Here is a 23635-nt window from a genome sequence, read left to right on the forward strand (position 1 = left end):
CGTACCCTCGGCCACTGAAGATCCAAACCAACCGGACACTCCGGACAGCCCGACCTCAGTGGCTCCATGTATTAAGCCAAAGGATACGAAGAACGATATCGGTAAGTGTATAAGATTATTAGGTATTTTAACCAACCAGTAAATTCTATTGGATAATATTCTAACGCACGCGACTAGCGTCCTTATGTAAAAAAAGCCGTTTGATTAGGCCTTTGTTTTAGCAGTGGTAGCATTACTACTGCGACAGCGACTTAATTTACCTATCAATGCTTCAGCGACAGCGACTTAATTTACCTATCAATGTGCCGATAACTTCCAGAGGAATGAATCCAGTGTATGTGCCAATTTCACACTGCACAAAATGCCGGCTGCATTAGACGCCCTAAAAAATACGAAGAAACTTAATAGTCCTCGTTTTGATAGGTTTTAGTTTGATTCCTGCCGGCCTAGCCAAGGTGACAATCGCTTGCGCTTCGCCATCGAATCGGTTTGTGTCTCTCTATCACTCTTCCATATTAATGTGACAGTGACAATTGCATTTCGATGTTTCAGACCTACTTCGAGTCAATGGCGCGAAACCAGTGGTATGGTTCAGGACGAAGGATCTTGACTTCTGGGAGAACCTGACGACCGGAGACGAGAGCTTCGACATCGTGTACATATTCAACGTGCCGCGGGCGCCGAGGGTGACGAAGGAAACTAATACCACTATACATCCTGACGGTACTGTAGTGGAAGAAGTGACGCAGACCATTTATGACGACGAGGGTGAGTATTCTAAGAAGCTGGAGAGAACATATGAATGAATGAATGAAATTATTTTCAAGCTACCTATTGGCCCATAGATAAATACCTTAAAACTAGCATACATATTATTATAAAATATATCTTAAAACTAAAAACACACAATTATGGCTGCGATGCAGTTCGCAACCGACCCCGCAGTGCCAGGGAGCCGGCCGCGGAACCGCCGGAACTTGACACTTTTCGGCCAAAACTCCTCCTTGGTGAAGGTCGTTAGATGTTCAGTTGGAAGGCTCATATGGAGTGCATTAACTGTAGAGGCAGCCCAGGAGCTCCCCATTTATTGGCGGGAAGTGATAATGATAACCACTACACCTTATAAAAGAAAGTCCCCCGCCGCATCTGTCTGTTTGTGTGTTTGTATGCTCGCGATAAACTCGTAAAGTAAGAATACTAATGCTTACTCGTTTTTTCAGATTTACCACCAAGAGTTATCAAAACGACTACGGTCACTAAACCTGATGGCACCCAATCAAAGACGTGAGAAGATCTATATTGGATTCAAATAAGTTTAAAGTAATTAACAATACTTTTAGTCTCTTCTTAATGCTCTTGGTGTACCTACTTTTGTATTTGTAACTTTTGTTTCCAGGATGTAAATAAATGTATTGTACCTATTCGCCTTATTTAATTTCCATTTCCTTATTTCTACGATTGGTCTAAAAGCAGAATATCTTTAAAACAAAACATGGTAAAAAAATAGTTGAGTGGTCATCCCTGGAAGGTTACCATAGGACATTTGTCGCCATGCCTGTCACATTCTACCAAATACGTAAGTACGAATATGACGCATGGCATGACAAGTGACAATAATGATACCGCTTCTGAGACCCACTGTAAATGCTACGCCGATTTCCTTAATGGTTCTCTTTTTTTTCAATTCGCATAAAAATACACCGACTGCATTTGCCAGATGATGAAGAGGCGAGGTCTATGTTTTTTAACCGTGTTTTTAAAAATAACATAAAAAACAGCTTTATTCAATATTTTTTATTCGAATTCACTTACAACTAATATTTACATGTTTAAAAAAATACTATTGCAATGAAACTTGCAATGCAATACTTCAAACTTTTAATAAGTCGCAGCCGATGTTTGTGCAGCAGGTTCCGAAGGCACATCCATAGGTTCCGCGGCATCCAGATCTATCGTCAACTCGGCCGTCCCTTCGGTGTCGCCCTCTGGTTTGCCCTCGGTGGGTGTTTTAAGATCCATGAACATGAGCGGGTAGAGGCGGCCGTGCGTTTTGATGCCGTTCTGGAGGATGGCGCGAAGAGTGTCCGTGTAGGCAGGCGCGGGTTGGCAGGTGGCTGGGTCTCTCCAGTGTAGACCTGGTAGAAGGAAGGATTAGTTTAAAGCATAAACGCGCGATGACAAAAATTGGAGCGAACGATCGAATTGAATTTCATGCCATTTTCTACTAAAAATGTTGGATTGCCAGAGTATATAAACCGAATCCAAAGAAACAAACCATTTTTTTTTTAATTCCTGGCAGTTAGAGCATTTTATAATCTGTGAGATTTTCTTTCACGATAGTTGGCATTTTTTTATTTCGTCATCGTCTATTTACAAAACTGATTTACCCAGCCAAATATATTATAAAGACAGAGAGATAGATCTGAAGATCTGAACATAAACCGCCCCTGGGTTTGGAAGCCGATCAGAGGGCTTACCGCGAACCACGTTCGACGTGTTGCCTCCCTGTCACACTTACGTCACAGAATAAACAATAGTACTAGGTACAGAAGACTCACTCCCTAACAAAACGCGTCTGTAACGATCAGCACAGATATGGCCGCTAGGTGGCGACAGCGCAACGCGCGGCTTATGTCAAATTCCAAAATTGGGGAGGAACGGATGTACTTTTAGCTACCTGTAGCAAAGCGACGAAATCGCGGAGTGAGACACGCCTGCTTACGTACGAATTTACAAGTGTGGTTCGCGGTAGGCTCTCTGAATCAGATGAATATTTCGCAGGTTTATGGTTTACCTGTGACGTCACCAATAAAGAGAGCTGGTGAAGGCACATTGTCTCGCGTGTAGCTCCACAGACAATCCCGTAAAACTTGCACGATCTGCAACCAAATTGGATTTTAGAAAAATTACAAGAATGGATTCTAGGATTTGAGAACTGGTTAAAAAAAAATTACGTATTTAAGACAAACCTCGATAGCGGAGAGATTGGGCACCATCTCAATCATGTGGCTGAGTGGGTGCGGCAGCAACTGTCCCAGCGTCATGGTTTCCAGCAGTTCTTTTAGTGCGGTCTTCTCGCGGATTATCTCGGGGGATTGGGAGTCTGCTAAAAAATAAACAATAAATTGATAAAGTGTACCGGGATGACCAACTTTTTCTCGTCAGTCGCCGCCTTATACGGTCTTCTCGGTCACTATAAAAATCTGGCATGTGCATTAACAAATTAGTTATTCTTAACTGTATGCGCGAAACGTCTACATATTTCATGATGGCAGATGATGGTAATGATAATTATGTTATATATCTATCTAATACCTTTAAATGAGCAGTTCTCGGGGGTTTCGGGGATCTCGGAAATGGATCTAACGATTTCGATGAAATTTGCTATATAGGGGTTTTCGGGGGCGAAAAATCGATCTATGTAGGTCTTATCTCTGGGAAAACGCGCGTTTTTGAGTTTCTATATGCAAAGCTCGGTGACCCGGGTAGATGAAATATTATAATCAGGATTTAATTACTTATAGTCTTGTATGTACTGTATATGCTGAAAAGGTAACGGAGTAACCAACCTTGCTGTGTGGCGAGGCGGTGCAGCGGCGCGGCGGTGGCGGCGGCGGCGCGCAGCAGCGCGGAGGCGAGGCACAGCGCGGGCCGCGCGCCGGCGCAGCGTCGTAGCGCAGCGCGCGCTACCGCGCTGCTCTCCAGGGCCGAGCGCATGTACAGTTCACGCTCTATGCTCACTTGCTGAAACCGACGAAACGACCATTTACCTTTTGAACCCCAAGAATAGAATAGAAACACTTGACAAACTGTATACGGAAGATGATATTTATACAAGAACATTGTCCCGACAGTAACCCGACATGGGCGTGCAATTAACAGCTAAAGGTGTCGTTACTAGTCGTGTCCACCGCGCCAAAGACCACTAGTGTTATGGCGGACGCTGTCAAAGTAACTTTCACACTTACGAGTAGAGTTTACGTTAGCTCTCTAGCGCCCGGGATCTTGGCGTGTGAGTGATGTTTGTGTATATGAAATAAAGCGTTCAAACTCGGTCAAACAATTATAATCCAAAATTGTTTATAACTTAGCCTCCGCCGGTGATTTGGTCAGCTAAGAATTATTTCAACAGATCCCGTCATTACTCGCCCCAAGCCCCAACACTACCTGCTTAATACTCCCGTATTGTGCAGTGCAGTTAATGTCGACAAATTAAAGTGATTTAATTTTTGATCAATGACTTGTCTCGTCGTACAAAAAACAACATTAGGTAATCAAGTTTTTCATCGTCAGACAATATAAATTCTACTTTTTAAACGCTTTGGGACTAATTTTCGTGACAATTTAAATATAAAAAAAAAACTAAAATAAAAGGATAATAGGCATTTATACTAACCTTAGTAAAATCTTCGTCTGGCCAAGGCAGACCGTTGTACATAACATCAGGTGATACCAGCTCCACCAAAAGTAAAGCCACCGAGGTACAACCTTCGACCACACCATTATTGCCGTCCTGTTAAAAAAATGACCGCAAATTTAAAAAGTTGCATTAAATCGGCGTGACGTCACGCTTAAATAGCAGCCGTCGTAATGTACGGATAACAATAAATTTTCCTATTTGGGCTGTGTATGATATGTCTCCCCAGATATATCGACGCGTATTCGGCAAAGGCCGATAGGAAAAAGTTTTATGTCTGCGCTGCGCAGACTGCGCAATAAGAGCGAAAAAGCCGTCGACGCGACAGCAGGCGCCGGCCGATGCGAGTCGAGTCAAAGGACGACTGTTTCGCTCTTATTGCGCAGAAATAAAGCTTTTTCCTATCAGATTTAGCCGATTTCGCGTCGACATATGTGGGGGAACCCTTATCATGCCTGAATCGATGATTCCGGCACGGAAGACTGAAGCCTGTGTGGTTCTGAGTCAGCTGGGTTATTGGGCCCTAGAGAAATTAACGCACCATACAGGACATAAGGGCGCCAAGTAACACAAAGTAGCTGAATATTGTTTGAATAATAGAGCATGCCGTACTTAATGCTGAATAAGGTAGCTGTATAACAGCTGAATAAGCGCTAATACAGACGTTATACAGAAAGTTTGGGCGCAAAGTGGGCAGTGCCCACGCCGCTTATTTCTGAATAACAGTAATGTAATAGCTATATAAGTGTGTGCCCACACATTGAATCGCTGAATAACACTTGTATAGAGGCTGTCAAAAGCTTATATACCGCTTTTAAACCAAAGTTATCCAGCTTTGTACACAATGAATCAGTTATTCACACGTTATGAAGCTTTTGGTTCCAAAGTGCATTTTTACAGAAAATATATTCAGATATTTGTGTTAAATCAATGATTTGTCTTCCATTTTAATTTGTGAACTCGTCTCAAAGTGTAGTTTCTGCAGTGAAAACTTACAAAATAAGGAGGACATCACCCATATATTTATTTGATGTTTACATAACTTCAATTTCATTGCGCATGCGACTTTACTGTTAATATATATATGCATTTTATTTAAATTTTTAAAGCGCCGCGTAAATAATGCACCGTTTCAAAAGTAAATATAGAAAATTTACTACTCCACATTTAAATTTGTAATTTTTCTGCGGCGTTTAGATGTTTTAGTGATAGAAAATGTACTTTAACAAGTTATGCTACGATAAAACTAGTTTTATAAATGAATAAAATGGGTTTTTCAGTTCATTTTCAATTCCTATATAATTGTAGAGGTTAGAAAGTGAGCAACCGTAATGGCGTCCGACTGTGCTGAATATAAGCTGCTGCCACAGCTATTATTGTGCTAATTTCTGAATAAGCATTCACATTATTCGCGTTACTAAGCAACATGTTAGATAATAATGGTCTTAACACAACAAGTTTTGAATAACATCAGTATAATAGTAATTGTTTTCTCAATCTTAAAGCCTATTAGGGTTCTATACACAAATAGTAAAAACCACATAGATCCTCACTACTTTAAAACATTATAGGTATGTAACACGGGCAATATTCAATCCTACTTCCCACTAATATTATAAACGCGATATAATATATAAGTTATATGATAAATCTGGGGGCACGGCAGTTTACACAGTTATTTTTTCCGTTATCAGTTCCGACAAATATGTAGTAGGTAAAGGTAACGCAAAGATGTACGACGTGAGTACGAAGACATCTTCGCATACTCATACTATATACATATATAGTATGAGTATGGTATGGTTACGAGTATGGTATGAATATGAATATGGTATAGGTGCGAAGGTGAGGGTATATCATTCATTCATTCATATTAGTAGCGGGTATCACGGGTATGAGTACAATTAAGTATAGTTTGATATGGGCAGTATTGTTTAGGTATGAGTACGAGTATAGTGTGGGATGGGTATGAGTAGACCCACTTGAAAACTAAAAACAGTCTGTTCAAAATCGACAGGAGAATCGATTTCGCTATGAGGGTGATTATTTTATTTTTCTCATACCCAGTCCAGTCTACAACTTTTTAATGCAACAATATGAATAACTAGCATTTGACACATTGTTTGCCAACTAACAACAACCTTAAATGGCCATTGGTAAACTTTATCTCGTTGCAGTAAGGTATGAAAATGGTCAGTTAACAGTGTTTACGATGGTAACTAGCAATTGTTTTACGTCATTAAAAGTAGAGATGCAACGGATAGTTGTTTGGCCGGATACCGGATATCCGGCCTGGACACTGGCCGAATATCCGGTATCCGGCCGCCGGATATTCGGCCGGCGGAACTAGACCTACATTTCGGTTTTTCAGGTGCGCATTCTGCAGGTTTGACCTGTTTCCTAGTAAACGTTCGCGCGGACTCATTTCTAGGTTCGAAATGAGTGCGCGACTGCGCGTGCAAGTTAGTGGAATGATTAAATTGTTTTAAAATAATAAACAAGTACGATTATGACCGTGTCTGTTTCTTAAATCCAATTTGTTTACTCCGAAATCATGCAATGTTACTATCCGGTATCCGGCCGAATAGAAGGTCGGTATCCGGCCGGATAGTAAAATAGTGGCCGGATAGGCCGGATAGTAACCGGATATCCGGTGCAATGCATCTTGTGTAAAATAACCAATCGAAGAGAATTGTTAAGAAAACTAAACCTCGATTTTTTAAATAATGGTTGGATTAAAGAATATGCGTATTTATTCTTGATGCGTTCAAAATAAAATAAAAACACGCTCAAGCTCAAAGCAATCAGACTCAAGTAGCACTGTTGACCAGAGATGCGAAAAATACTTTATAAAAAGTATTTAAATACAAAATACAAATACTTTCTTGATAATACTATTTCAAATGCAAAATACAAAATAGTTTTTGAATTTGTATTTAAATACAAAATACAAAATAGGTATTTTCAAAATACTTTTTTAAAATACAAATACTTTTCAATAAAAGGTACTCTGAGTAGTGAATACCCAGTCTGAATTAAAACGTATTACTCTGAATTTCCGAGTTGAAAAGACTCTGTTTATTCTTTGAAATCAATCCTCTATCTAAAGTGCAAATTTCTAGTTGTTTGCTCATATTAACCTATAGGATGTAGGTATGGATGATGTTTTTTATCGGCCAACTTTTAAAGTATTAATTTGTAATGTTTCACAGCTAGTATAATGCCTCTCGTTAGTGTGATGGAAACGTCACGTTTGTGTTTCACCAGGGCAGAAAAGTTTGTTCTCCTCTCGTGCCTTGAAACCCTCCCAACACTCAAGATTCCACTTTTTTAACCACTCGCTACGCTTGTTGTCATGTGCGAAGCCACTAAACAGATTCAACAGTTCCATGTTAAAAGAGAGAGTTGCCAGGATTGTAACATCAGAAGAGATTGTAACTCCTACCTACTATAAAGTATTTTGTATTTTGAAAATAGAAAATAGGTCCCAAAAACTATTTCAAATAAAATACAAAATAGTTTTCTTCAAAAGGTATTTAAATACAAAATACAAAATAGGTATTTTGCATTTTGTATTTGCATTTTAAATACAAGTATTTCAAATAAGTCACATCTCTGCTGTTGACCGTGTATAAAGCTACGGAACCCTCTCCACTGCGCACTTGTTGATACTAAGCAGTAGTTTGAATAGCGCTTCTCATTGCGTTCATTTTGCAGCTTTTAGCAAGAAAATATAGTATATGTGTACTAAAATCGCTATAACTTAAGTATAAGTATTGTTTTAGTATTTATTATTCAGACGTTATGTCAATAAAAGCCATAATTAACCCATATATGCAGCTACTGAATAACAAATAATATGTGGATTTTATTACAGCTTCCAGTAATAGCGTCCACCTTTATTCAAAAACTAGCGTTAAAACAGAAACTGCAACCGCTTTTATACAGTTGAAAGTCTTCACCGACGCTTCTTTTCAGCATTAAGTAGCCACTATCACATTTTTCTTAATATTGTCTGCTTAAAATCATACAACACAGAATATATACAGCTAATTGCTGCTAATGCTGCTATTATGCAGCTTTTAGTAACCACAAAAGCTTTAAGCTGAATAATGTCTGAGTAACTGTGTAAGAAATAAGTATTATTCAGCTTTAATATGCAAAACCGATACTATGCAAAATTTATTCAGCATTTATTGGTATAAAGGCCCCACTAGGCCCACATATTTTCTTATTCCGAATTTAGTAATTTCCACCGCATATACACAAAATTTATGCAATCTTAATTTGAATAAGATGATAATTTTACTCTATTATCCTGCTTGTGTGTTACTTGGGCGCCCATAAGCAGCTCGTTGTTAGTGGTGAGGTTGGGCGGAATGTCCTTCTTGGATTCGTACAGGTTCTGCTTTCGGATGCCTGAGCCTATGATGCCCGCGTGGAACACTGAAGTGTGGCTCTGAGTCAGCTGGGTTATTGGGCCCTAGAGAAATTAACTCACCATACAGGACATAAGGGCGCCCATAAGCAGCTCGTTGTTAGTGGTGAGGATGGGCGGAATGTCCTTCTTGGACTCGTAGAGGTTCTGCTTTCGGATGCCTGAGCCGATGATGCCCGCGTGGAAGACTGAAGTGTGGCTCTGAGTCAGCTGGGTTATTGGGCCCTGAAGGAATCGAACATTTAGCGGAAGCCGTTAAACTACCCCGATCTCCTCTCGTTTAGTTATCTCGTAATTTATTTACCTAAGTAGTTATTTCTTAAAGAAAATGACAGCGATGACGATGACATCTCCAGGTACTAAATGCTCTATGGTCCTACCATTGTACTCATGAGTATAACGAATGACCGACACAGGTGAAAGTATTATTAAATGGGTATAATGTGTATACGTATCTGTAAGGTATCGATATGTATCTATCGTCAAACTCACATGCTTCTGATTCATCTGCAGCAGCAACTCCACCGGCTGCCAATCCCTAGCCGGCACGACGGTGTTGTTCACAAAACTCTTGCTACCAGACGCCGCCTCTTCTCTAAACACGGCCGTCTCAAGGAGGTCCCTGAGCGCGGCGGCGCGAGCGAGATGGATATGTACGTCAAACTCACATGCTTCTGATTCATCTGCAGCAGCAACTCCTCCGGCTGCCAATCCCTAGCCGGCACGACGGTATTATTCACAAAACTCTTGCTACCAAACGCCGCCTCTTCCCTAAACATGCCCGTCTCAAGTAAGTCCCTGAGCGCGGCGGCGAGAGCGAGATGGATATGTACGTCAAACTCACATGCTTCTGATTCATCTGCAGCAGCAACTCCTCCGGCTGCCAATCCCTAGCCGGCACGACGGTGTTGTTCACAAAACTCTTGCTGCCAAACGCCGCCTCTTCCCTAAACATGGCCGTCTCAAGCAAGTCCCTGAGCGCGGCGGCGCGAGCGAGCTTGCTGTGGAGACAGAGTTTACGGAGCAGGCGGCTCGCGACTTGTACGCCGCGCAGTTTTGTGAGGATATCTGCGAAACAAAACATGTGTTTTGGTTTTTATTGATAAGTTTCAAATGTAAAAGTATGTGGCCTGGGACCGCGTGCCACGCAAAGCACGACACAGTAAATTGCATTATTTTTTAACACAACTCTTTCATTTTTACATTTCAGCCAGTTGATTGGTAATCAAAATATATTTTACCACATATTTGGCGAACTTATTTAGAATTATGTAGATTTTTTCCTTAAATACTGCCGTGAAATTAATAGTTTTAGTACCTAAGCAACAGAAAACTAGTCACAGTTGGTTTCGGCATTTAAATACAATTCCATCAAGAGCATTATTAAACTGCAACCCAATTTTGCATCTCCATTTGTAAATAAGTCATTGAACTCCGTAAATAGACTGCCTGTAAGAACAGATCAGATAGAGAAACAACACAACTGAACTTACCCTTGACCCCTTCATTTTGATAACAAAATAAACTAAACTAATAACTCCGTACAGTGAACACTTCAGTACCAAATGCGAAAGCTGACAACATCGCAAATATAAATCAAAAACAAAGTCCCCCGCCGCGTATGTCTATTTGTGTGTTTGTTTGTATGTTCATAAACTCAAAAACTACTGATCGGATTTTCATGCGGTTTTCACCTATCAATAGAGTGATTCTTTAGGTTTACGTGTAAAATTTTTTAACCCGTGCAAAGACGGGGCGGGTCGCTAGAATGTTCCTAAAATTAACAGTATTGATTATATTCTTTGTGGGTAAAGGCTACGAGTTAAAACAAGTGATCGTGCTATCGAGACATAATATAAGGGCCCCATTCCGCTACGACATTAGTACGGATTTGCTCAGCCCAAAACCCTGGCCTACATGGAATATGGAACCAGGAGCTTTAACTCCAAAGGGGCGTCTCCTCGAACATCACATGGGCAAATACTTTTCTGATTGGATGATTAAGGAAAAGTTACTCTACAATAACTGTCCGGGAGACGAAGTATTTGTATACGCAAATACTAGATCAAGGACAAAAGAAACTGCAAAAGCCTTCGCTGAGGGAGCTTTTGGAGACTGTGTGAGGGTTCTCTTTAAAAACATTACAGACCATGATCCTATCTTTAAATTTAAAGTCAGAAACGATTCGGCGGAATTCAAAACAGCCGTTCTAAATGAAGCTAAGAAGAATTTGAACAGTACGGACTTGAGAAATGCATTTCTGGAATTGAACAGAATAGTGGATTTTGAACATTCGTCGTATTGCAGAACCGAGAAGGTTTGCGATTTGAGTGAAGCGAAAACGGAAATTGTGTTTGATAGTAATATGGATATACCGAGGGTTTCAGGTGGTGTAAACATTGGTTGGAGCCTTGTAGATTCGTTTTTGATGGCATATTACGATGGTATGGCGCTTGAAAATGTGGCGTGGGGTCAAATACAAACAAAGACGCAATGGGAAACTATAATGGCTATACTAAGAGCTTATCTGGAATTGCGATTCGAAACTAAGATTTTGGATAGAGATATAGCTCTGCCCCTGCTTAAATATTTATCTGATATTTTTCAGAACGGTAAAAGGAAGTTTTATCTACTCGTCGCTCAAGACGCCAACTTCAGTGTGTTAACCACTTCTTTAGGTTTCAAACGCTACGTTCTAGATGATCAACTTGAAAGAACGCCTATAGGCGGCAAGGTTGTGTTTCAAAAGTGGTACAACGAGGAAAAGGATCAAGATTTGCTGAGAGTGAACTACGTGTATCAGTCCACTGAACAAATAAGAGATGGCGTTGAAGTAAGTTTACAAAATCCGCCGCAGTGGCAGCTCCTTGAAATGGAAAAATGTGCTGTCGATGAAAATGGCTTCTGCCCTTGGAATGATTTTATAAACATTATAAATACTGTATAAATGTTTCATTTGAAATAAAGTTGCGGGCTTGTGCCAAGTAGGTATCTGACATCATTTTCTATCCAAAAAGCGTTGACTATTCTGCACATAACTAGCTAATTAGAAGCAACTCATTGGAAAATATAGAATGTGTTTTCTACCTTCTTCATGTAAACACCGGAAGAAATACATGACTGTGGCTTTAACGACCTTCAAGATGGCCTCCACGCTTGGCGGCAACCCCTTCGTCCCGGTCAAGTCTATTCTGTCCAACACCTGCCAAGAGAACAATACAAATATCACGATAAAAACAAGTTATTTATTAAACAATCAACGGCCGAAAGTGTCACGTATTTTTTTCCGCTGTACCACAACATTGTCACTAAAGTTTAAGCAAAGAATTACAAAATTTCCATATAAAAGTAGTTTTGGTGCTTAGTTTAGATAAGAAAATGACAACTATCATGTGGAGACAACGAAGCATTTTTACCCCACATAGTGGTGCCGTACCGTAGCCACCAGTGTACATACACGTTGTAATCCGCTCCGAATTAAGAGCATTTAAACGACAAGAAATACCTGCGTTCAGGTAGTGGCTCACTACAGATTGCTGCATATAAACAAAGAGTATAGAAAACTGGTTACTTTGTATGGAAATTTCTAGTAAAGCAATCCGTTTTTATTGCTCTTGAGTTAGTTACTTCAGCCAAGGCGTGACAGGCAGGCCTTTCCGGGAGCGAAGTTATAGTGCAGTCAAATGGTGATCCGTAGAAGAGATGCAATTTATTGTAGCACAGTAGGTACCAAAACGGCAGAGGGTGGCTTCAAACGCTCGCCCTATGAGGTCATATACCTATTAATTACTAATCAACACATTTTTATTTATCGTGAGTATGGTTACCTCGACTAATGCGTGGCATGCAGGCATCTCTGGTAACGAAGACATAGTGCAGTCAACAGTGATCCGTAACAGAGATGCAGTCTCTTGCAGCGCAGTACCGAAGCGGCAGAGGTTAGCCTCGACCGCCCGGCCTATTGGGCGGGTGCGGAGGTGCGGTACGCGGTTGGAATTCTCCCATCTATGAACAAATATATCAGTTACTAAGTTATTTTCGCGAGAAGCTATCTTAAGTTACAAGTACAATTAGGAAAGTATAATACTAGGTATACAAGTTTGATAATATCGCAAAAGGTACGTATAATCTCACGGTATACAATATACATATAGGTACATTACATATTACTGTCTTTAGAAGCGGCGGTCTCCTACAATTTGCTTCCTCATTAAAATAATATTCATATGATTTAGCAGTCATTAAACCTCAAATCTAACTTTGAATCGAGTAAATACGTGTTTTGTTATGTTTACTAAATTATAGTATATTATGTTTACTCCGGTTTCATTCATTAGTAATAGAAGAGTTGTTTTTGCCAAAGCATAGGTATACCTGAAAAACAATAGTAATCATACTAATCATATTACCTCAACAACTTAACGATATTCAGACAATAATGATGCAAATACGTCTTCTGATCGGCCGGCACCTTGCCCTGCACGAAGCTCTTCTTTATCTGCATATCTGACTGCATAGAATTCCTCAAAGCGTTTCCGACGGCTGTCTGAATATGCTCCTGGTATCGTTTAGCTGAGCCTAGCACGTGTTCTGAGGTGTCATTAGGGATGGTCATGGCACCGGGCATTATACATACGAAGATCGGTAATATAGTTGTGTCGTACATATAGAGTAAAGAACTCCTTTGCTTTTATATATGTAACTAAAAAACAATAATCAACTTACCTCAACAACTTAACGATATTCAAACAATAATGATGCAAATACGTCTTCTGATCGGCCGGCACCTTGCCCTGCACGAAACTCTTCTTTATCTGCATATCTGACTGCATAGAATTCCTCAAAGCTTTTCCGACAGCCGTCTGAATATACTCCTAGTATCGTTCGGCCGAGCCTAGCGCACGTTCTGAGGTGTCGTTAGGGATGTGCATACTGTGCATGGTTATGATACCAGACATTGTACAGTGTAAACACGTATATATAAAGAACTCCTTTGCTTTTATATATGTAAATTGTAAATGAATAATAATAGTCAACTTACCTCAACAACTTAACGATATTCAGACAATAATGATGCAAATACGTCTTCTGATCGGCCGGCACCTTGCCCTGCACGAAACTCTTCTTTATCTGCATATCTGACTGCATAGAATTCCTCAAAGCGTTTCCTACGGCCGTCTGAATATGCTCCTGGTATCGTTCGGCTGAGCCTAGCGCGCGTTCTGAGGTGTCGTTAGGGATGTGCATAGTCATGGTTCCGGACATGATGCGTACGAAGAGAGCTAGGGTTGTGTCGTTGCGGGAGTATTGGAGGAGGTAGCTTAGTGTGTTGATGTATTCTGAGGGGAGGCGGCAACCTGGAAATAATGGGTTAGGTGAGGACGTTATCCCAAAAATAACAAAAAACGTTTATACTCCGACCCCGCTAAGTCACCAGCCACGTTTTACGTAAAGTATGGCGCGGTCATACACTGTCACTGCCAAGAGTGCCAAATCAGTACAAACTTATAGCGTGGTGTGACCTAATTAATATGTATACCTATCCTCGTGCCGCCCACCATACAAAATTATAGCCAAAGAAGTTAGAATCTTGTATTTTCAATCGGGTTGAATTTCATTTGCTCGAAAATTTTACGAGACAAATGAAATGCTACTTACTTTGTTTTTAATTAAGGTTGACATTGCATCAAAACTGATTGTATATCCTAATGTACATTGGGCGGCACGAGGCTATACCTACTTTTTATACTAATCGAAACAAGATACTGGCAGCACACACTTCTTAATACAATAGGAACTGGGTGAAGGCAAGTGAAAGTGCTATAGGTCACACTTTGTAAACACATTTTAATAAAAGATGTTGCCTTAGCATAAAGTAAAACGCAATGTCTTCCAGACAATTGGATTGGAAAGAGTCTGGCTTGCCTTGCCTTGGATAATCACCACCTTGGCACCTTATAATTATAGCAGTAATTACATAATAGCTTCATAACTCATAATAGCTTCATCAGCTACAAAACTCATAATAGCTTCTGCGGGTTATACTTACTGACAAGTATGAGCAGTCGGGCTATAGTATATTGTTCCAACTGGTCTCCGACCAGGAGTCTCTCCCTGAGCACTGGCGCCTCTTCGGCAGCACTGGTTAGAAGTGGAAAGTCGGCATCTGGGAGTAGACCTGACAGTTCTAGCTTCTGTAGGAGGTACTCTGTAATAAAAACATTGAGATAAAGTCACCATTGGTATAGTCACAATTTATATATCGAAAAATTACAAGCAAACTTTGGATTTTTTCGTGTCAGCAGTTTTGAAATGTCTGAGGTCTCCCCAGATATATATCGACGCGCATTCGGCAAAATCCGATAGGAATAAGTTTTTGGCAAAAATTTCATTTTTGGTACAAGCTTTTATCGCTGACTGTACTTTTCTTTCCACAGGCAACTAATGCTCATTGAGACAATGCTAAAAACCCCAAACACAATTAGGTTTTCTTGTTTTATCACATAGTTCCTATGGCCACCTCCGGTCTCCATCATCAGATCAGCTCGATGACACCATAATATTGCATTGTCACCCGACTTACGTATGTATGCAAAATTTCAGCTCAATCGGAAACCGGGAAGTGGATTACATTTAACTTGCAAGATTTGATTACAGACAGACAGACAGACAGACAACGGTCAGGTGAAACTAAAAAAAAGCTTGTAAAAAGCGTTATATCCGCGCCGCCGAACGACATTTTCGCTCTAATTGCGCAGACAAAGCTTTTTCCTATTGGATTTTGCCGATTCCGCGTCGACATATGTGGGGGAACCCTATCTCATCCTGTCCCATCATAATTTTATCAAAATCGACTTTGTACATGTGGCGCTACAGTACAACATAATAATACCGCATAATTATCGCAAAACATTTGCCGCTGAGAGGCCATATCATTCCGTTGTATATAAATGCCTAAAAACTGCGCTAGTGGAACCACTTACCAAGCAGCTGCCGGCACACAGGATGGTGCAGGAGAAGTAGAGTGCACTGCACGGAGGCGCGCACTAGTAGAGCCACCAGCGACTCGGGCCCGACTCCCTCCCAGGCCGCCGTCTTGCGCTGGTAGGACCACTTACCAAGCAACTGCCGGCACACAGGATGGTGCAGGAGAAGTAGAGTGCACTGCACGGACGCGCGCACAAGCAGAGCCACCAGCGACTCGGGCCCGACTCCCTCCCAGGCCGCCGTGTTGCGCTGGTGGGATCACTTACCAAGCAGCTGCCGGCACACAGGATGGTACAGGAGAAGTAGAGTGCACTGCACGGACGCGCGCACGAGTAGAGCCACCAGCGACTCGGGCCCGACTCCCTCCCAGGCCGCCGTGTTGCGCTGGTGGGATCACTTACCAAGCAGCTGCCGGCACACAGGATGGTGCAGGAGAAGTAGAGTGCACTGCACGGACGCGCGCACGAGTAGAGCCACCAGCGACTCGGGCCCGACTCCCTCCCAGGCCGCCGTGTTGCGCCGGTGGGATCACTTACCAAGCAGCTGCCGGCACACAGGATGGTGCAGGAGAAGTAGAGTGCACTGCACGGACGCGCGCACGAGTAGAGCCACCAGCGACTCGGGCCCGACTCCCTCCCAGGCCGCCGTGTTGCGCTGGTGCGACCACACCACCCATAGGCGTTGGACCACCTCGTCTGTCACTGGCAAACAAAACGCTGACTTTTAGTTGGACATAATATATAAATATGTAAGGGGGAGGCCTATGTTCAGCAGTGGACGTCTTATGGCTGAGATTATGATGATGATGATGATGTGTTTAAGGGTCGGTTGCACCAAACCGTCAGTCACCGTTAAAGTGTTCACTAAAATTTATTGTAGGGGTATTTTCATAGTCTTCTGCTGAATGATGTTGATCAGTCAGTCAAATGTGGTTGCTGCAACTGGCCCTAAGTCTAAGTTAACTCTCCACTTAGCTTAGACTTAGCAAGCGACATTAGGTAAGCACCACAATAATGTCAAATTCTTATGAAGTTAAATTAGACTGATTCTAATCAGAAAATCGCTACGCTATTAATGCTAGCCACTGGAATTAAGTGCAAAGATCATATAAATCTAAAACACAAACTACATATTGCAAGCCCTGTTTGAGATACACTTAGTTTGCATTGCACATTCATTCATACTTACGCGTCTGTTTAATGTCTTGCGTGGTAGCTTTGAGCACGATATCGGACTTTGCAGCAAAATTCAACAAGTAGGGAAGGGATCGCGTCTCGCTGTTTCTCAGAGTTAGTTAGATCTTGAATAATGATAAACATTATATACTTACGCGTCTGCTTAATATCTTGCGTGATAGCTTTAAGCACGATATCGGACTTGGCAGCTAAGTTCAACAGGTAGGGGATCACGTCTCGCTGCTTCTCGGAGTCGCCTTTCAGTGAGATGGCTTCCTGCAAACAAAGATTATAATAACTACTTCCAGCTAGATGGAGCAAATTATACTGTGCATTGATAATCCTCATATTGACATATTTTGGACTATTTATGGACTTATATTTTGCTCTAATCTAACCTGTTTAACGTTATCGATTGTCTACAAAAAATAACCTCATAGAACTTCTGCTAGCCGAGTCTTCTTCTAGGCATCCCTCAGAGGCATTCTACAAGTACTATTCAATGACAGAGATTAGATTTTTACTTTTAGTTTAATGATATCCTTATGGCTTTACTGCAAACTTTAACAGTGTCAAACTAAAACTCGGCTCGGCAAAAGGGTTTTTGAAATGCTCGAAAGCTCGGTACGCCAAGCGGCGCGCGAACCAGCGTACCGCTCACGGCAGCCTATGCAACATGTCGACCTTACAAACCTGGAACAAGTCGAGCAACGCGCGTCGGACATGCAACAAAGCCGGCGGATGGTTGGCCAGGTGCGCCAGCACGGCGTCGGCGCCCAGCGCCAGCGCGCGCGGCGCCACCAGCGCGGGCTCCGCGCGCCCGATCCAGCCCACCGCCCAGGAGCAGGCGCGGCAGCCTGCCAACAACATATAAAATAAAATAAAAAAATAAAAAAGCCCTTTATTCATTGTAACGTGTTTACATAAAAAAATTGAAAATAAAACTATGACTTATAATATGTGTTATTACTAATGAATCCCTAGTGGGTAAAGGCCTCCTCCATTGCTGCCCATTTGTCCCTGTCTTGTGCTGTCGCCATCCAGTCTGTGCCGGCCGTTCTTTTTAAGTCTTCCTCCCAACGCATTTGTGGTCTGCCCCGGCCTCTTTTGCCAAGTGGACCTCTCCATTTGGTGACTATTAATGTCCATCTCTTATCTGTAAGCCTTGCTGTATGGCCTGCCCACTTCCATTTTAGTCTTTTTGCATAGCTCAAGGCATCTGTTGCTCCTGTTTTTTCTCTTATTTTTGAGTGTCTTATTTTATCTATTTTTCTTATATTGAGCATGCTCCTTTCTAGCGCCCGTTGACATGTAATGATTTTTCTTTGAGCTTTTGCCGTGAATTTCCAAGTTTGGCTTCCGTATGTCATACATGGCAAGACACTTGAGTTTAGGACTTTAGTTTTAATGGCTATTGGCATGTTACTTTTAAATATACCTTTTAGGCTCCAGTACTTGTTCCATGTTTGTTGTATTCGCCTTTCTATTTCCGTTTCATTATTGTCTTTATTGAAGCTAATGTTCTTTCCTAGGTAGGTATATTTTTCTACATATTCCAGCGTGTTTCCATTTATACTTAGTGGTCTTTTCCAGCTATTTGTCATTGCCTTTGTCTTACTTAGGTTCATTTCTAGTCCTACTTTGATACTCTCTATGTGTAGGGATTCCGTCATGTGATGTAGTTGCGTACATGACTCCGCTATCAACACTAGGTCATCTGCAAATCTTAAATGATTTAAGTAAGTACCTTGTATGTATATTCCTAATTTACTCCATTTTAGCTTGCTGAAGATGGTTTCTAGAATGGCGATGAATATCTTAGGAGACAGTGGGTCTCCTTGCCTTACTCCCCTTTCTATGGGAAAGGTTTGGCCGAGTGACTCTAACTTGATTCTTCCTGAGTTTCTTCTGTATATACTTTTGATGACCTCTATGTATACATCATCCACTCCTTGTTCATTTAAGCTTTCCCATATACTTGTGTGGGTTACGGTATCGAAGGCTTTTCGGTAGTCGATGAAGGCTAGATACAAGGGTCTCCTCTGCTCTTGGTATTTTTCTATGATTAATTCAAGTGTGTGTATGTGGTCTATCGTCGAATATCCTTTCCTAAAACCTGCTTGTTCCACCGGTTGTTTGGCTTCTAATACTGTGCTTATTCTTGAGTTGATTATTGATGAAAACAGCTTGTAGAGGCTGGGTAGCAGGCTTATTGGTCGGTAGTTGTTGATATCCTTTGGGTCGCCTTTCTTATAGATTAGTATAATGTTTGATTCAGACCAGTCTGAGGGTGTCTCTGAACTTTGTAGTATTAAATTGAACAGTACAGCCAACGGTGTTGCCAGGATATTGTTTGCTAGTTTTAGTGCTTCGTTGGTGATGTTGTCTGACCCTGGGCTCTTTTCTAGCTTTAGCTTCTTTATTGCTTCCAAAATTTCAATCTCATCTATAGGTTTAATGTTATTTATGTTATTATTTTTGCTTTGGTTGTTATTAGACCCTACCTCTTTATCGCTGTACAGGTTTCTATAAAATTCTGTTGCCATGTTGATGATATCTGATCTATTGCTAAGATTTTTGTCCTGTTTTTTCAGTTCGCCTATCCAGGATTTGTAGACTCTTAGTTCTTTGTTAGCCTTCTTTGTGCTGCCCGAATGTAGTAGATGTTTTAATGTAGATTCTTGTCTGTATTTTTTATAGTCATTACGTATATATTTGTTTACTAATTTATACAGTGCCGAGAGTTCATTTTTCATGGCTCTTGTTTTGTTCTTGGTTTTTTGTAATTCCTTTCTTCTTTTTAATAGTTGCATTGTGCGTTCTGTTAGTATTTTATGTTGCTTTGTTTCTTCTGGTTTTACTTGACATTGTTTTAAGCTATAAGTAATTGCGTTTTTGATTGTGTCATGATAGGTCTGCACTGTCATGTTATTTTGGGAGTCAGTCGAGACTGGTAAGTTTGTTTGTAAGCATTCCAAGAACTTTTCTTTCTCGACTTCGTTTCTAAGTTGGCTCAGTTGGTTGCTTGTAAATTTTGCTCTACATTGTTTTTGCTTTGTAAGTTTAACTGTAGCTCGGAGTGGTCTATGATCTGAAGAGTAGTTCAGGTTTAATGTACCTGTGTCAGTGAACATCTTTGGTTGGTTAGACAGCATGTAGTCTATCTCGTTTCTAAACCTACCGTCTGGGGATCTCCAAGTCCACCTTCGGGTAGCCTTTTTTTTGAAGCATGTATTCATAATTGTTAATTTGTGCTCAAGTGCAAAGTTGACTAGTCTCTGTCCCCTGTCATTTCGTTCGCCATATCCATGTTGCTTCATAATTAAGTGCTCTTCTGTAGTGGGGATGCAACCAACAACATAATCATTTCGGAATATGTTTAACATAAAATCTAATGAATTTAGGGCCAGTTGCACCAACCACATTTGACAGACTGATCAACGTCAGCTGGCGCGCCCCGGCGCTTTACTATGAAACTTTCCATACATAACAATTTAGCGAACTGTTTAACGATACGAACAGTTTGGTGAAACTAAATTAAGTATATGTGATATAAATAAAATATGACAATTTCTTACCCAGCATCATATCTATGCATTTAGCTCTCCTATCCGTGTCTAGTAATGTCAGGTTTTGTGCTGTGATGTCCAACAGTATCCTTATTGGTTCAGTTGTTTGGAGTGTTCCACCTGGAAATTAAAAAATATCTTCAACTGCTGCCACACTATTTTTAACCTATTTATACATATTATTTTTCTTGTATCACAAGTGACAAGTAGGGTAATACGCCAGTAACTGGCCACTGTTAGTAATTGGCCACCAAATTAATTCTATTCAGGTGAATAGAATTAATTTATTAATTTATAGGTATAAACAGAGTTCATTTTAGTATAAGGTTTCAATAACTGCCGCTATAACTAGCTGCCTAATAAAAATTAATTCTGTTTATAGGTAAATAGAATACATTTTTAGTTTAGGGCGGCCAGTTACTAAAACCGGCCAGTTACTGGTGACTTACCCTACTCATTGATTTTCTATTTGACCAAACAAAGCTTTAACCTTACTCATCAAAGTTAGTCACCAAAATTTTCATAGCAAGCTTCCTCTGGATTTATAAGGCTACATAATGAAATACTGTTATTTCTAATATTGCAACTATATACTTACTTGGCACATTTTCTTTTTGTGTAGCAATATCCATAATTAGATTGATGCACCATGGCGCAATAAAGGGCGCCCAGGCTTCTCCGAGACTGCAGAGCTCTGGGCCAATCATGTTTACACTCTCCAGCGCTCCGTTTGTATTTGGGTCGTTCTGAGGAACAAACCATAAGTTATTTAAAGCTATATATGGCCATGAATATTAGTCCAATATTAGTTTAATAGTATTAAACTGGATTGGGCATCAGTGGTGGGGATAACTGACAGAACGGGATAGTCTTATGTATCTTTCAGTAGGAGTAGCAGCGAAAGCGCTATTATTGTTTGTCCTTGTCACAGTTTCACATGTTTTTTGTTACCCACCGTAAATTTAGTAAGGATTATGGTGGGCAACAAATAAATTTGACCAATCATAGTAACGCATTGCGTATGTTTTGTCCCTCACGGAGGTACGAGTATACAACTTCTATAGGATGCTACCTTCTATGTATATGGCTGAGTACTTTAAGAAATAGGCTAGTCTAAAGACCGGGTTTTTAAAACGCAAAATTCACAAATGCATACCTCGTAGTCAGTTGGGTTGATAGAAACATTGACCGCACTATGAAAAACCATCGCGAAATACTCGAGAACGGCATCTCTGGCGGCTGGGAACGTCTTCAACAGGCTGATACCGATTTTAGTTAGCTCCGAGGCATTCTGAAAGTTCCTTCGTGATACACCATAAATAAAGTTGTTAAGGTCTGCAGATAATGCAGTGGAACTGCCAGAGGGATTCATTTTGTTTATTAAGTTACTTAGTTGTCTAATAACGATACATTAGTGATGAAAAGATGCGTGCATTACGCACGCAAAACAAACCGCAAATGTGATATCAGTGACACATGACACATGCCAGACTGACAGATCTTGACTTTTTTAAATGTTACCAGTGCAAATTTCCATCAATACAACTCATAGATATAAGAATATATACAGATACCTTCCAAGCGAGCTGTCAGTGGGACCACTTTTTGTTTAGTGTACGATTAACAAAGCGACCCACTTTGCTGTAGCCATGTCGATAAAGTCATATCGATAAACTATCGACATTTCTTGCAATTTTAATTTTACTTCAAAGGTTTAACTATACCTAAAATGAACAAAAACGCTTTTATTCTTTATTGTGGTTATCAGATCACAATTTTATAGTCACGCCCCAGGAGAGAACCAAGGGAAAGTTCAGATATTTAATTGAAATACATAAATACCTACTAAAATGGGTGGTCCGCAATAATCGAATTATTTTATTACATTATAATATATTCATTATCCATTAGCATTTCAATTATGTTTATGTTTAACGAAGATATTGAAGCTTCAATTAATCGCTATTTCGTTCCGCTGTGTAGCGTTTATCGATATATAACATGATTAAAATCGACTTTTCACATCCCTAAAAGAGCACACATATACGTTTTTACGCACACATGCACAACCTGGGTCGCCTAAAAAGGGGACACTAGGATTTGAAGTCCATCTTGTCAACAGTATCGTTGTCCTTTTTTGACAAACGGCATTTTTAAAAGAGCAAGGAGAGAGGAATGATACTAGTTGCTGCGCCGTGAAAGAGTACAGACAGAGTAGGGGGCTTGATACAACTACAATTTATTATTAATTTATTTCACACGGAAAATATTAATAAATAAACAGAGAAATAAAAACGTGTAATATAATATTACACATTGTATGATATAGATTGAATTTAAAAGGTTAAATATTATACATTATAAAAAAGCAAAGCATTATATTGATTATAATCGAAAATCGACCTCCATACGTGGTAAGTCACAGTTAATTATAGTCGAAGAGTCTACACGGGAAATCTTACATTGTTAAAATAATTATTGACTACACTGGTGGGGGTGTTGTAGTTATGGTGTTCTAAAACATTAGTACTTATTATGTATAGAAATAGGTAAAATCAATTTAATAACCAATGATATCGGTTTGATAATTGATTTATTAATATTAGGCAGGTGCTTACCGGATCTCGAATATCAAAGGGCGTAACGAGTTATTAATGTTACTGTACTTACCCGCCCGTTCATTAAAAACTAGCAGCATCTACCTCAAAGAATATAATACTCACTAGGAGAAGAACGATAACTCCATACAAAAAAATGTCCCCAAACGTTTATACGTTTATACTAGTAGCGCCTTCGTTGTGTACCAAACACTAAAGACAACCGGTTTAGCCTGGCGGGTATTGGTATTATAGGTATATATATATATAGTAATTCTGTTAATAAACATATTTGTTATCTTCTTATCACGAAATATATGAAAGATGCAAATAAACCCTTGTTTGTGGTATTATCAATTGATTTAAATAAAAGGCATGTTTATATTTATAATATTGTATTATTTATTAAAAAAATGTTTTATTTATAGAAATATATACTGAAAACTGGCAAC

General features: G+C 40.2%; 3 protein-coding genes and 1 long non-coding RNA gene across 4 annotated transcripts in view; 2 read left to right on the forward strand and 2 right to left on the reverse strand.

Moving 5' to 3' along the window:
• Nucleotides 1–23635, reverse strand: part of LOC134665770 (NAD(P)H-hydrate epimerase) — a 460493-nt gene that overhangs the window by 2092 nt on the left and 434766 nt on the right. The window lies entirely within an intron of this gene.
• LOC134665772 (uncharacterized) lies at nt 9–1342 on the forward strand. The gene is made up of 3 exons (XR_010098414.1): nt 9–101; nt 553–768; nt 1221–1342. It is a non-coding gene; the product is annotated as an uncharacterized LOC134665772 (long non-coding RNA).
• On the reverse strand, nt 1837–22067 carry LOC134665753 (integrator complex subunit 5). The gene is made up of 17 exons (XM_063522724.1): nt 21743–22067; nt 21185–21332; nt 20596–20706; nt 17711–17874; nt 17173–17293; nt 16379–16543; nt 14905–15063; nt 13897–14212; nt 12683–12860; nt 11943–12057; nt 9700–9923; nt 8919–9080; nt 4397–4513; nt 3570–3744; nt 2970–3106; nt 2795–2879; nt 1837–2135 (listed from the first exon to the last, which is right to left on the reverse strand). The coding sequence occupies exons 1-17, from the start codon at nt 21956–21958 to the stop codon at nt 1879–1881; spliced, it is 2850 nt and encodes a 949-aa protein (XP_063378794.1). The 5' UTR covers nt 21959–22067; the 3' UTR covers nt 1837–1878.
• Nucleotides 10618–11802, forward strand: LOC134666153 (glucose-1-phosphatase-like). The gene has a single exon (XM_063523307.1). The coding sequence runs from the start codon at nt 10624–10626 to the stop codon at nt 11800–11802; it is 1179 nt and encodes a 392-aa protein (XP_063379377.1). The 5' UTR covers nt 10618–10623.

Source organism: Cydia fagiglandana, chromosome 7 (assembly GCF_963556715.1).
Source record: "Cydia fagiglandana chromosome 7, ilCydFagi1.1, whole genome shotgun sequence".
Classification (NCBI taxonomy): Eukaryota; Metazoa; Arthropoda; class Insecta; order Lepidoptera; family Tortricidae; genus Cydia; species Cydia fagiglandana.